Source organism: Acomys russatus, chromosome 20 (assembly GCF_903995435.1).
Source record: "Acomys russatus chromosome 20, mAcoRus1.1, whole genome shotgun sequence".
Lineage (NCBI taxonomy): Eukaryota > Metazoa > Chordata > Mammalia > Rodentia > Muridae > Acomys > Acomys russatus.
The window spans coordinates 40,270,752-40,283,278 of NC_067156.1; the positions used below are offsets into that span (position 1 = coordinate 40,270,752).

Genomic DNA, 12,527 nt, shown 5'->3' on the forward strand with positions numbered 1-12,527 from the left:
AGAAGAAGAAGAAGAAGAAGAAGAAGAAGAAGAAGAAGAAGAAGAAGAAAGAGAAAACCTCCCAAAAAACCTTGGCTAAAATATTGTACGGTTAATGAAACTGCAGCAATGTACCAATAATGAGTCATTCACGGTCCCTATTTTGCATGCCTTATGACTGTGTTTTGTGAGACAGGATCTACTGTTGTCCAGGCTGGCCTTGAACTCCTGGAATTTCTGATCCTCCTTCCAAGTGTTTGAGTTATAGACAAGGGCCATCACACCCAGTTTTTATACTGTGCAGTGCTGGTGATCACACCTGGCCTTTGCACATGCTAGGCAAGCACTCTGCCAATGAAGGGACATGCTCACCCCTGGACCCTTTAATTATCTAGGGCTGCAGTAATAGGTAGCCATATGGAGTTATTTAGATATAAATAAATTAAAATGAAATGAAATGAAACAGCTCATTTCCTTACACTAGCCACAGTCCAAGAGCCCAGTGGTCCCGTGCAAGCTGTGTTGATTGTATTGGACAGTCCAGGAAAAGAACATTTGCGTCAGAAGGTTCTTTTGGACTGCTCTGGCAACGTTGGAGTGTGTTTCTTTCCCTGAATCTCTGTACAACACAAGCTCAAAGATTGGTATCTACGCTCTTCTACTTCCTAGTCCTGTAGTAATAAGTATAAGATTTTTGTACTTTAAGTCTGGTCAGCATGCAAAAATCCAGACGTGGAAGCAGGGAGGAGCAGCGAAGGGGCGGGGTCACCTCGGAGCGCAAGAGGCGAGCATGGGGCTGGACCTCGAGCCCCGAAGGCTGCCCGGGGCGGGGCCTCGAGGGGCGGACCCGAGGGGCGGGGCTGGAGGCGGGGCAGCCAGCGGGTCGGCGCGCCAGTCCTGCCTTGCGTGCTCACGTGACAGGTCCGTGAGGCCCGGCTCTTGCAGTCGTCCAAGCGAGCGAAGATGGCGGCTGAGAGGGAACCTCCTCCGCTGGGGGACGTGAAGCCCACCGACTTTGAGGAGCTGGAGGACGGAGAGGACCTGTTCACCAGCACTGTCTCCACCCTTGAGGTGAGACGGCCCCGCCGAGGAGGCCGCGCCGCGCGTCGCCCCTCTCCCCTGCCGCGTCTTGTCCCTCCCCTACTCCCGGGTTCCGGCCAGGCCAGGTTCGGTGACACCTGTGACGCCGGCTGCACCTCCGAGAAGCCTGTCAAGGGGGCCTGGGGTCGGCCTGGGTGGCCAGGCCTCGGGGACAGCAGGCGGCGGGCCCTGGGGGAGGGGGGCCGCGACCCGCGGACGGAGCAGAGCTGCGCTTGCCGGCTCTCGGGCCTTCCGTGTCATTCGCGCCTCTTCCTCCAGGCAGGAGGAGGGCTTGTCCCCGGCTCCCGAGCACCTGCGCTCCCCTGGGAGTTCGGCCGAGCCGGGGAGAAGGGCTTGATTCTCTGCCCTCTGGAGGGTGTGCCCTGCAAGGGGGAGAGCCTTGAAGTGAACGCTCAGTGTCTGGGGGCCCCCCCCAGGGATGTCTGGGTGCGCTTTTTACTGTCAGTGTCCTTCATGGACTGTTAGTTCCCTTGGAGATAGGAGCCTCTTGTCTTTTTAAATAGGTGAAGATGCCTTTGAGTTAGCAGATTTTTATTTTTATTTTTTGGAGGTAGGATCCCGTGTAGTGCAGGCTGGACTCGAACTCGCTATGTAGCTGAGGCTGGCTTTGAACCTCTTGATCGTCTTGCCTCTCCCCCTCTCCAAGGGCTGAGATTAGCCGACGTGAGCCACTGCTTGGGTTTTTAGACTTTTTAGGGGCTATACTGTTTGAAAAGTACAAACTCGAAGGAGGGAGTAGTCCAGGAAACTGGTTTTTAATTACCAAGAGGAGAAATAGAAACAGATCTCCACTCCTTTTTCCTCTTTTTTCGCATGGTCAGCGATCTCTGTAGCTGAGTGTTCCTGTTTTTGTCAAAGGAAACACTGAGTTTAGCTGTATTGACCCGCCCTTTTCTAGTCACATTTGAATTGCTTTACGTTGGATGAGAGCACATACCACCGGAAATCCTAATTTTAAACATGTAAGCACTTTTCTCAGAAGATATGTTTATCTCAGCTGTAGGGCTTTTAAATTTTTTTGTATTTTGTATGTGAGTAAGTGTGTGTGTGTGTGTGTGTGATTTGCTTGCTTGCACACTAGTGCTTACTTATAAAAATCGAAGGACAACTTTTGGGAGTTGCTTCTCCACTTCCATCAATATCAGGCCTAGTTAGGAAGCACCTTTAGCACTTCAGCCATCTCACCTGCCCTCTACTTTCTTATAAAACTTCTTTAGTATAAGCTTTGTTGGCCTGTTCAGTTCTGCACCAAATCAAATGGGAATAACTGTAAAACATCCATTATCTGAATTTCAGTGACTAGAAACTGAAAACTTCGGGAAATGTTCACCACTGACCACATGCTGTTCATTTTATCTATAGTGGTGAGACCAAACCCCACTTCCCCACAGATTATAAATTCCTTGGATAGTGCCTTCATCATCGATATATTCTAAACAAAATCTTGGGTATTCCTATCTTAATACAGCTAATGCTGGGTTAGTTGCCAAACCTACCATCTCCTAAAGTTTGTTAAAATTACTTTGCAGAATCATGGTTGAACATGTCTGCGGGGTACCTGAACTGTCTTTTCTAGACACACTACACAGAAAACAAACAAACAAACAAAACAAAAAACAAAAAACAAAACACAATAGTTTGTATCAGAGGACATCTGCAAAGTTTTATTATGAATAAACTTATCATGGTTAATACACTGTGAAAGTAGTAAATAAAATTGTTAATTGGGTGTTGATCTAAATCCCTTATCTCATTGATTCATTTTAACGAAGTTGCGTGTCCGGGTGTGGTGGCCCACCCCTTTTAATCCCAGCACTTGGGAAGCAGAGTTAAAGCAGATAGCCTGGTCTATCTACAGAGTTCCAGGACAGCCAAGGCTACACAGAGAAACCTGTTAGAAAATAAAAGGAAAGTGGGGTGACTGAGAATTTTTAGATTTAGTTTAAAATTTTTCAGGTTAGTATGCAGGGTTCATTTTCCCCCTTTCAAAATGTTTGGGAAATACCTAAGAGGGATGCTGTGCCATCACTTCATGCTTCTTTTTTACATACTGCTGCTTATACTTTGGTGGAGAAGTATCCACGGTATTCATGCAGAGGTGCCCGTACATGGCTGGAGTTCTATGTGGTTAATAAATGCCCTTTTCCTTTTAAGACCAGGTCTCTTTTTGTAGCCTATATTGATATGGAACTAATTCTTGCCTGACCCAGAATGCTAGCATTATAAACGAGTATCACCATAGCCACTTGATAATGGCACTCAAGTTCAGTCCCAGCACTCAGGAGGCAGAGGCGAGGGGATCTCTTGAGTTCAAAGCCCAGCCTGGTCTACAGAGTGAGTTTCAGGACAGCCAAGACCACACAGAGAAACCCTGTCTTGAAAAACCAAACCCAAACAAACAAACAAACAAAACAAAAAATACCAGTCCTGGCTATAGAGTGGTACTTTTCCTGTACTTAGGTTGAACATGACATTTTCAGATTGGTGCTTCTGACTGTGGATGAAATTTACACAGGGGTCTTTTTTAATTTTTTTTAAAGATGTATTTAACTTATTAAGCATACAGTGTTTTACTTGCATGTACGCCTGCACACCAGAAGAGAGCACCATATCTCATTATAGATAGTTGTGAGCCACCATGTGGTTGCTGGGAATTAAACTCAGATCCTGTGGAAGAGGAGGCAGTGCTCTTAACTTCTGAGCCATCTCTCCAGCCCCCTACACAGGGGTCTTGTACATATTCCATTTCTGTAGGACACTGTAGAGACCTATTTATTATTTATTTTGAGGCAGGCTTTGATTGTGTAGCTCTAGCTGACCTGGAACTCAATATATAGATGAGGCTGGCCTAAAACTCATAGAGAACCTCCTGCTTCTGCCTCCTAAGTACTGGGATTAACGGTGTCAGTGCATGCCTGGCCCATTAGTTTATTTGTTGATTGGGATGTTTGATTTCTTGTTTAGTTTTTCTGATTTCTTTGTACTGGATATTAATATTCTGTCTGGTATATGGAGACTTTTTTTCTCCCTATTCTGTAGGCTGTCTCTTCACTGAGTATGTTTCTGTTGCTGTGCAGAAGCTTTTTAATTTTCTGAAATCTCATTTGTAAGTTGTTAGCGTTGTTTTCTGAGTTAGTTGTGTCCTTTTCAGAAAGTTCTTATTGTGCCACCATTTCCCCTATTTTTCCTCTTATAACAGTTCCAGAGCTTCAGGTTTTGTATTAGGGTCTTTAATGTATTTGGAATTGGCTTTTGTACAAAGTGAGAGATAGAGATCCACTTCCATCCTTTTATACATGGGCGGCCAGTTTTCCCAGTCCCATTTGTTGAAGAGTGTGTCTTTTCAGTTGTGTTTGTATTGGATATCTTTGTTGAACATCTGGTGGCTGGGAACTGGTGAGATGGCTTAAAGAGTAAAGATACTTGCCATCAAGCCTGATGACCACAGTTCAGTTCCCAAGGAGGAAACCAGTACCCCACACATTGCCCTCTGACTATGGCATGTACCCCTCATCCCCTCAATACATGTAAACTTAAAATTACTATTCTTTAGCAGAGGCAGGCGATCTCTGTGAGTTTGAGGCTAGCCTGGTCTACAAAGTGAGTCCAGGCCAGCCAAGGCTACACAGAGAAACCCTGTCTCACAAAAGAAAAAAACCCCGAAAAGGTTACTTTTTAAACCAGGTAACTATACTTGCATTGATTTATTGCTGGCTCCTATATTTTAGTCCATTGGTGTACACGCTTGTTTTATGCTTGTACCATGTTTTGTAGAATAACTTGAAATCAAGTATGATGGCAGCATTGTTATTTTTAGAGAATTGTGATGGGATTGCTTTACTGGTTTCTTGCTTACCATGTTTGTTATTAGTAAATAGGAAAACTACGAGTTTTGTTTTGTTGAGACAGGGTTTCTCTGTGTAGCCTTGACTATCCTGGACTTGCTTTGTAGACCAGGCTGACCTTGAACTCACAGTGATCTACCTGCCTCTGCCTCCTGAGTGCTGGGAGGCGTGTGCCACCATGCCTGGCTTCCTTTTTTTTTTTTTTTTTTTTTTTTTTTTTTTCCCTGCATTTATGCGTGTCTATTTTGTGCATGGCTGTTGCCTTAAAGGTCAGAAGAAGGTATCTGGGGTTACAGGTAGTCATGGGTCAGCATGTGGATACTGGTGGAACCTGGGTTCCTCTGCAAGAATAACAAATGTTCATACATAACCTGTGTTTGAGCCATTTCTCCAGCTCCTGCATTATCTTTCTGATATAACTTTGAATTTGGTTTGCAAGTATTTTATTGATATTTTTGTGTCTACTTTCATCAGAGAGACTGGTCCTTAATTTTCTTTTTTTGTTGTTGTCTTTATCTGGTTATGCCATCAACATAATACTGCAGTCATAAGAAGAGTGGAAAAATTCTTTCCTTTTCTGTTTTATGGAATACCTTGAGAATGATTGTTGTTTCTTAAAAGTTTGGTAGAATTCTGTAATGAATACATCTTTATTTTATTTTTATCTAGTTGGAAGATTTATTTATTTATTTTTGGTTTTTGCTTTTGGTTTTTTGAGACAGGGTTTCTCTGTGTAGCCTTGCCTGTCTTGGACTCTCACATTGCCGACCAGGCTGGCCTAGAATTCACAGCCATCGCCTGCCACCCTAGTGCTTGCCACCACGCCCGGCCTTAGTTGGAAGATTTTTATTACTGTTTAAATCTTGTTTTTACAGACCTGGTTATATCATTTATAACTTCAGTAGGTCATGTGCATCTAGAAATTAATGTTCTTTTGTGTTTCACATTTAGTGGAATATAAGTATTTTACATTTAAAATGATTTATTATTTTTATGTGTGTCTGTATGTGTGAGTGAATGCTGCAGGTTAGTGGGTTCCTGTGAAGGCCAAGAGAGAGCATGAGACCTCTTGGATCTGGAGTTCCAGGCCTTGTAAGCCACCAGACATGGTCTGGAAGGACACAAGGACTCTTCTCTGCTAAGCCATCGCTCCAGCCCCGACATACACATCTAGTGTATATTCTTTTGTTTGGTGTTTGGTTTTTTGAGACAGGGTTTCTCTGTGTAGCCTTGACTGTCCTGAACGCTTTGTAGGCCAGAATGGCCTGGAACTCACAGTGATCTGCCTGCCTCTGCCTCCCAAGTGCTGGGATTAAAGGCGTGCACCACCACACCTGGCTTCTTCTTTGTGTTCTAATAGAGTCTAGTTTTAGAGGAAGTTACACAGGCTACTGATAAGAATATGTCTTCTACAATATCTATTTATTTAGTTAGTTAAAGGTTTATTTACTTATACAACATTCTGCCTACCAGAAGAGAGCACTAGAGGTACAATATTTAAATGAAATGATGTTCTGTAGATGTTTTTTAGGTCCCTTTGATCTGTGATGTCACTTAACTCTGATTAAAAATATATATACGCCAGGTGTGGTGGCGCACGCCTTTAATCCCAGGACTTGGGAGGCAGAGGCAGGCGGATTGCTGTGAGTTCGAGGCCAGCCTGGTCTACAGAGTGAGTCAGGACTGCCAAGGCTACACAGAGAAACCTTGTCTTGAAAAACAAAAACAAACAAACATATATACATTTGATTGATTGATTGATTGAGACAGGGTTTCTCTGGCTATCCTGAAATTCAGTCTGTAGATGAGGCTGGGCTCAAACTCAGAGATCTGCCTGCGTCTGCCTCCTGAGTGCTGGAATTAAAGCCATGGGTGACCACAGCCCAGCTTAATTTTTAGTTTTTAAATTTACTATGTATGTTTGTGTGTGTGTGTGTGTGTGTGTGTGTGTGTGTGTGTGTGTCTGTATCAGGGTGTACACAGTGTAGTTATTACAGTACACAAATAGAGGTAAGTGAACAACTTTGTGGAATTGGCCCTCCGCGTCCACATTTGTTTGCTTGTTTGTTTTGGTGGGGTGACCTGTCTTATTGGTGAGAGTAGGGTATTCAAGTCACCATCATTGTATTGGAATTAATTTGATCTTACATCTAGTAGTATTTGTTGTGTGAATTGGGTGCACCTATGTTCTGTGTATATGCTTAAATTATAAAGTAGATTGGTAGATTGCTCCTTAATCAGTATAAAGTGACTTTCTTTTTTATTTTTTTTGGGGGGGGGAGGTTTTTCCAGGGTTTCTCTGTGTAGTCATGGCTGCTTTAATGAGATTTTCTTTCTTTCTTTCTTTTTTCCAACACAGGGTTTCTCTGTGTAGCCTTAACTGTCCTGGACTCACTTTGCAGACTAGGCTGACCTCAAACTCACAAAGATCTGCTTGTTTCTGCTTCCCAAGTGCTCAGATTACAGGGGCCACCATGCCTAGCTAACATGATTTTCTTTATCTTTTGCTTTGAAGTCCATTTTGCCAGATGTCAGCAGAGTAACACATTTACTTTCTGTTTTTCTTCCTTGGAATAGCTTTTGTCCATTCTTTCACTCTGAAGTTCATTTGTCTTTGATGGTAAAGCACATTTCTTGGAGGCAGCAAATAGATGGGCCCTGTTTTTTTAATTTAATTAAAAAACATTTTTATGTGTATGAGTGTTTTGCCAACATATAAGTCTGCATACCACCTTCAAGCTTAGTACCCACAGAGGCCAAAAGAAAAGAAAAAACAAACCTTCTTCCAATAAACTTGTTTTAGAGAGTAGGTGAGACCTGTGTTAGTTCATCTTGTCACTCAATGAGATTTATAATTACCATGGAACATATCTCAGGGCTTATCTTTGAGCGTTTATCTAGATTAGGTTAATTGAAGAGGGAAAGCATATTATAATGAGTGATTTACTACACAGATCAATAAAGAAGAGTTTCACATAGGGTATAACATTAAGTAGGAAAAATAGCTGGGTGTGATAGAGTCCCATAATCCCAGAATTTTGGAAAGTAGGGCAAGACAGTTTCGGTTTCTAGATCTATCTGGGTTTCATAGCCAGACCTTACTGGAAAAGAGAAACTAATCTTCCAGATGTAGGTGTGTGCACACCTACACACAAGTACATGGGAGGCTGAGGTATGAGGACTGAATTCAAGTCCATCCTGGGCTATGAGATCCCTTGTCTTTAGGAAAAAAAGTGTTTTGAGAGGTGGAAAATTTTTAGTTTGAAAACGTAGAATCTTAGGAATGGCTGTATTCATGATTTGTCTAGCTTTAAATCTGTGCATACCAGAGTACACTTGTAGAGATCAGAGGTGATGCTCAGAGACTGAATTCAGGTCATCAGACTTGGTGGTAAAGAGCCTTTGTTCCTGACTCATCTCACAGGCTCTATTTTTATTATGTTTTATTGAGGCAGGTTCTCAAGCTAGTCTGAACTTACAGTAATTTAATTTGTTGGGGGTTGGATTTTTGTTTTTTTTTTTTTCAGACAGGGTTTTCCTTTGTAATAACCCTGGCTGTCTTGGGCTCCCTTTGTAGGTCAGGCTAACCTCAGACTCACAGAGATCCTCCTGCCTCTGCCTCCCGAATGCTCAGATTAAAGGTATGTACCACCATTGAGCTCTTCTTAGTCCTCTTTCCTCATCTCCCAAATTCTGGGATTACAGGTGTAGACTACCATGTGTGCCTTTAATTTTCTTATTGTAAAGTAGGCTTTGGACTTTGATATATCTGTCCCAGTAGAAAAATGACCTTGATCTTTTAAAATAAATAAATAAATAAATAAATAAATAAATAAATAAATAAATAAATAAATAAATAAATAAGCAAGCAAGCAAGCAAGCAAGCAAGCAAGCGCTGACTCTTAAAACCAAGAGACTTGTTTGGTTGTATTGTGGATAAATACAGTTTGTTAATAACTAAGCATGATAACTTAGTGACTCTATTTGTTTTGTTTTTTCATTTTTGGTTTTGGTTTTCAAGACAGGGTTTCTCTGTGTAGCTTTGGCTATCCTGGGCTCTCTTTGTAGACCAGGCTGGCCTCGAACTCACAGCGATCCACCTGCCTCTGCCTCCCGAGTGCTGGGATTACAGGTGTGCACCACCACCACCCGGCTAACTTAGTGACTCTAAAAGAGATGATATTTTGAGTTAAATAACTGTTGAGCAAGGTGGATACATTAAAGTGTATTTTAAACCTTAGAAAATATAAATAGCTCTTCTTTTCCTCTCTAATCAAGAGAATGAAAAGTAAGTAACCATCCCATTCCATTGCCTATTATTGTTCTTTTAACAGTCGAGTCCGTCATCTCCTGAACCAGCCAGTCTTCCTGCAGAAGACATTAGTGCAAACTCCAATGGTTCCAAACCTGTGGAAGTCAGGTTAGACGATGACAGAGAAGACCTTTTTGCAGGTAATTGTCATATCTTGATTTTTTTTTTTTTTTTTTTAGTAATAGCCAATTATAAGATATATGCTATTAGAAAGTAGTCTCTAAGGCAACTGAAATTCTGTATCTTAATAGGAACTCTTCTTATAACATCTTAGAACTAGAAGCTGATCAGGGTTCATGACTGTAATCTTAGCATTTGGGAGACAGACGCAATAGGATTGCTATGAGCTCAAGTTCAGAGCACCTTACAGGGTGAGACTTGTAACCAACCTAAAATAAAACAAAAACTTAAGCTTTAGGTCATTCTGTAAGAAATATATACAAATCATTAGGAGAAGCAAAAATGCTCTTTATTTTAAACATTTGAGAGTAGTATATATAGTATTGACCATACCTTAGAGTCAGTGATTGTTTTCTTTCTTTTTTGTTTTGTTTTTTTTTGTTTTGTTTTTTTTTTTTTGGTTTTTGTTTTGTTTGTTTGTTTTTTGAGACAGTGTTTCTCTGTGTAGCCTTGACTGTCCTGGACTCACTTTGTAGACCAGGCTGGCCTTGAACTCAAAGAGATCCACTTGCCTCTGCCTCTGCCTCCCAAGTGCTAGGATTAAAGGCATGCGCCACCACCGCCCAGCTCACCATTATGATTTTAAAGCCATTAAGAAACCAGATGATAGTACTGTGTGTACTGGTGTGTTTTAGGTAACTTATATGGTTTGTATAGATTAGACAGTTCATGTCAGTAGCATATGAGAAAAAATTAACAGCTTACTTACGAAATGTTCACCAAATGGGTGCGCCTGTCTAAGCCTTCTCCATTTTATACATCTTAAAGAATGCCTGAATACTGACAAAAATCGATGTGCATTCACACTCAAGGTACAGCACTGTCTCTTCCTTAACCTTTAAACTAAGCCCTCCATATCTGCAGCTCTTTACGTAAGCTAAAAAAAAAAAAGTCACGTCACCAGTTTAAAGTCTGGACATAGTGCTAACACACGTCCAATTTCAGAACTTAGGAGGTGGCACCTGCAGGATCAGATGCTCCTCAGTAACATGGATTAGAACCTTCATGAGAACTTGCTTTAAAAACCAAACAACAGGCTTGGTGCGGGTAGAGCACGACATTAATCCCAGCGCTCAGGAGGCAGAGGCAGGCAGAGCTCTGAGATTTTGTCATCAGCCTGGTCTACAGCGCAAGTTCTAGAACAGCCAGGAATATACACAGAAGCCCTGTCTTGAAAAAAAGTAAAAACCAAAACCAACCAATCAAACAATGAATAATAAAAAACAAAAAACCCACAACAACAAACAAATTTAAGGCACACTGTTAGTATGCTGAATCTAAGCCTAGCCATTTGATTTCTCCCCTTTCCGTATTCGTTGCTTAGATCATGCTTAGCTTTACATAGAGTTCGCAGTCCGTCACTGAAGCAGCTACTAGTATAAGCAAGCCAACTTTGCATCAGTGCAGTAAAATGTCATTGAAAATATTTGGTTGGTTTAAACTAGTAGTTCTCAACCTTCCTAATGCTGCAACCCTTTAATATACAGTTCCTCGTGTTGTGGTGACCACAACCATTAAATTATTTTTTTGCTACTTCATACGTATCTGATTTGTGACCCTGTTGGGAACCACGTATTTAAAGTGCTATCAGTGGACTTCTTTGCTGGGTTGCTGTTGCTGGTGTGTCTGTCACTGTAGCAGCGTTTCCCCAGGGCTCGTGGGGTTGTGCTGCTTACATTCATGATGATGCTTTGATTGTTTAGCAACGCTTATCTTGTTATTTTTAGAGATTTATTTATGTGTATGAGTGCTTTGCCTGTATTTATGTATGTGTCCCAGGTGTTTGCAGTGCCTGTAGGGGCTAACGAGGCACTAGATCCCCTGGAACTGCAGTTATGAATAATTATGAGCTGCCATGCGGCTTCTGGGCAATGAACCTGGGCCCTCTGGAAGAGCTGCCAGCGCCCTTAACTGGTACTGGTGAGCCATCTCTCCAGACTCGTACCTAGTTTTGATGTACTCCTTTTTTTGTTTGTTTTTCAAGATGGATTTCTCTGTGTAGCCCTGGTAGTCCTGGAACTCATACTGTAGACCAAACTGGCCTTGAACTCACAGAGATCTACCTGTCTGCCACCCAAGTGCTCATAGTAAAGACATGCTCCACCACTGCCCAGCTAATATACTGCTTTTTACTTTCTTACGTTCATGATTGGTTTTGGGTTTTTTGTTTGTTTGTTTGCTTGCTTGCTTCTTTGAGACAGGTGTCACACTATGTAGATCAGGCCTCAAACTCACAGGGATCTCCCTGCTTCTGCCTCTCAAGTGTTAGAATTAAAGACAAACACCATCATGCTAAGCTCTTTGCTGACTATTTTAATCTCTTTAAAATTTTTCTTGTTACATTAGTTAATTAATTTGTGTGTGTGTGTGTGTGTGTGTGTGTGTGTGTGTACACCTGTATACCATAGCATGTGCATGGTCTTTCCACCATGTGGGTCCCAAAGGTCAAACCTGAGTTATCAGACTTGGTGGAAAGCACCTTTACTCAATGAGTCAATCACTGACCCTATTTTGTTTTTGTTTTTGTTTTTGTTTTTCAAGACAGGGTCTCTCTAAGTAGCCTTAGCTGTTCCTCAAACTCACAGTGATCCTCCTGCCTCTGCCTCCTGAGTGCTGGGATTAAAGGCATGCGCCACTACATCTGGCTCTCTGACCCTATTTTCATATCTCTTTCTCTCCCTCCCTCCCTCCCTCCCCCTCTCTCTCCCTCCCTCTCTCTCTTTCTCTCCCTCCCTCTCACTTTCCCTCTCCCTCTCTGTCTCCCTCTCTCCCTTTTCTAAATAGTAACAAATGCCAGCAGTCTTCAAAGCCTGAAGGTGGTATCTAAACTCTTAGTTTGTTCCGTCAGGGTCATATGTAATCTGTTGTATCTGTAGTTTATTTTTTCCCCTTTGATTACCACAGTTTGGAAGATTTTAGTTATTAATCATTTTTCTTTTAATTAAAAAAATGAAGAAATCCATACCAGTTATCTTGTCAACATTAAATAGCCAGTCTAAATAGTTTGATAACATGTTAGCCTTTGTAATTTTTTCTTTTCTTTCTTTCTTTCTTTTTTTTCTTTTTTTGGTTTTTCGGGACAGGGTCTCTCTGTGTAGCCTTGACTGTCC

General features: G+C 41.9%; 1 protein-coding gene across 2 annotated transcripts in view; it reads left to right on the plus strand.

The window, feature by feature from the left end:
• The first annotated feature begins 872 nt into the window (after positions 1-872).
• The window catches only part of Snx2 (sorting nexin 2), a 35,098-nt gene continuing 23,443 nt past the window's right edge, over positions 873-12,527 (plus strand). The window contains exons 1-2 of one of the 2 annotated variants that reach the window (XM_051163155.1): positions 873-1,050; positions 9,260-9,377. In XM_051163155.1, coding sequence (XP_051019112.1) covers positions 943-1,050; positions 9,260-9,377 — 226 coding nt within the window. In that variant the 5' untranslated portion in view covers positions 873-942. The remainder of the gene's footprint in view (positions 1,051-9,259; positions 9,378-12,527) is intronic. The other variant, XM_051163156.1, reaches the window with a different exon arrangement.